This window comes from Drosophila albomicans, chromosome 2R (assembly GCF_009650485.2).
Source record: "Drosophila albomicans strain 15112-1751.03 chromosome 2R, ASM965048v2, whole genome shotgun sequence".
Lineage (NCBI taxonomy): Eukaryota > Metazoa > Arthropoda > Insecta > Diptera > Drosophilidae > Drosophila > Drosophila albomicans.
This window is the reverse complement of record NC_047631.2, coordinates 81687-83917: the sequence shown is the minus strand read 5'-3', so window position 1 is coordinate 83917 and position 2231 is coordinate 81687. Positions and strand designations below refer to the sequence as shown.

At 45.8% G+C, this 2231-nt stretch overlaps 1 protein-coding gene across 1 annotated transcript; it reads left to right on the top strand.

Moving 5' to 3' along the window:
• The first annotated feature begins 449 nt into the window (after positions 1 to 449).
• On the top strand, positions 450 to 1103 carry LOC127566214 (uncharacterized). The gene has a single exon (XM_052008162.1). The coding sequence runs from the start codon at positions 450 to 452 to the stop codon at positions 1101 to 1103; it is 654 nt and encodes a 217-aa protein (XP_051864122.1).
• Positions 1104 to 2231: the final 1128 nt, after the last annotated feature.

Below are 2231 nucleotides of genomic sequence, written 5' to 3'. Positions count from 1 at the left end.
CAACGGATGGGAGTCGCCAATGGTGTACAGTGCATGTCCAAGCAGATGGACAAGTTGAGCTGTCAGGAGAAGTCACAGACAACGCTTGCCGAGACAAATGCCGTGCTGCAGCAGATGCAGCGCAGTTACGAAGAGCTGCAACAGCAGTTGCACGACAGGGATGTGGAATGGACGCAGCGTCAGCAGGAGTTGGAGCATCATTTGCGTCACAAGCAGGATCAGCTGAATGCCGCCGAGCAGCAAGTGCTGCAGCTGCAGACACGCATTCGCGATCAGGAAGCGCAGGAGCGGATAAAGGAGCTAGGCAAGGAACTGCAAGCGCTGCGCAACAGCACCGAGATGAAGGAGCGTGACAGCTTCGCAGTCCCAGCAACCACAGCAATAGCAATGGCAACCACAGCAACCGTCTCAACGATAGCAGCGGTGAGCTGTACCGTCTGACCAACGATATGGAGAGTTTGCGCTGTGTGCTGAAGCTGAAACAGGCCGAGATCCCGACGCTGTCCAAGCAGAACGCAGAGCTGCAGCGTGAGAACGACGAGCAACGCAGTTTGAGCAATCGTGTCACTCTGTTGCACCATCTGTATCGCTCTGTTAATCGCTTCGTTCTCAATTACGATGAGCTTCGCCCGTTGATTTGCCAAATAGCGGCAATACTTAATAATCGTTCATTGCTATCAGTTTCAGAGAATCCTGACGATTTTGATGCGCTAACTTCCGCTCATCTACTGCTTGGTGGTCCTTCAACCGTAATTCTTGAGCCCGACCTAACTATGCTGGACTACAATCGGTTGGATGGTTGGCAGCGTGTCACTCAGCTGCAGCAGGTCTTTTGGACTAGATGGCGGGAGGAGTATCTGACTCTTCTCCAGAAAAGATCCAAGTGGCGCACTCCTGATCGTCGTCTCCAAGTCAACGACTTGGTCTTGGTGAAGGACGAAAATTTGCCTCCTCTTCGGTGGCCGCTAGCCCGTGTCATGGCGCTCATCCCTGGCAAGGACGACGAGTGTCAAGTTGCCGAGTTAAAGACGACGTGTGGCAGCACCCGGAGAACCATAAACAAACTCTGTCCACTGCCCCTGAAAGATGATGTTGAAAGATAGGCTTTCAACGGCGGGAGTATGTCGGGAGCAGCAGACAGCGCATGTTAATGCAATGCTGTGACAGCGTCTGCCAGCAGCGCTGCATCTGCTGGCAGCGCTGTATGCTCTCTGTTAGCGATCGCTTGCTGTTCGATCGGCTAATTGCTTAATCTTGGTTTGACTCTTCAATTGTAAATTGCTTGTAATCGTGTCGGTGGCGAAGCTTGAAAGTGTTCAAGTCACAGCCAAATAATCCAAAGTGGTGGTTACATATACGAACATATGTACCATTTAATAAACATTTAATTTGAATTCGCGTGTTTTATTTATAAACAATAGACGTGCGAATAAAAGCTACTAAAAAAGCTTAGTGGCTCAACAGGTATGGTATGTATATAATATTATATCAAAGCTGTTATATATTCTAATCCCTTTTGAAGTTCCACCCAGTTCATCAATCATCACAGGCCTGTCGATATTGATGCAGTAAGAAAAAACAGCGTATAAAGAGTATCTGTAAGTACGGCATAGCCGCACCGAAATCATTTGTAAATCGTATATGACAGCTATTATTATGGTTATTATTCTTATTAGTATTATATTCATATCCATCCTATTAGGAAATACTAGGCAAAAGTAATAAAGTAGGCAAACAATGCATAAAATGAAATTGTGTACATGCATTAAAGTATTTTTGAAGTCTTTTGGTCTTAACATCGTTGAATAATCATGAAGTCGAAATAAATTATAAAGTAATGGGCACCTGATATTACTTGTTGTTGCTTAATTTGGGTAAAGGCCAGAAGCTTTTACAGGTTGGGAGGGATATTTATATATTGAATGCATATACTTTTTAACCGGTCTAACGGTTGATAGCCTATCCTGTCTGTTCCCGTCTTAACTCTGTCTACCTTCTTTTATCTGTGTGGCACGGTAGCTTACTAGGTGGCAAAAGACCCACCCCACTTTCCCTGAGCTTTAGTGGACAATGTAGGCAGAGTATGCTTCCAGTTTACTGCCCACTTAACGGGTCGTCTTACAATAAGATGGCAAACGTGTTCGTTACATAAATAAAATGGCGCCCAGACGTGGAGCCGGAGATCGTAATACAACAAAATGCCGTTCTAAACGGAGTCGCCATTTAATAAA

What these genes read in the sequence shown, in the direction of transcription:
- LOC127566214 (XM_052008162.1), top strand. Translation starts at nt 450, where the DNA reads ATGGAGAGTTTGCGCTGTGTGCTGAAGCTGAAACAGGCCGAGATCCCG.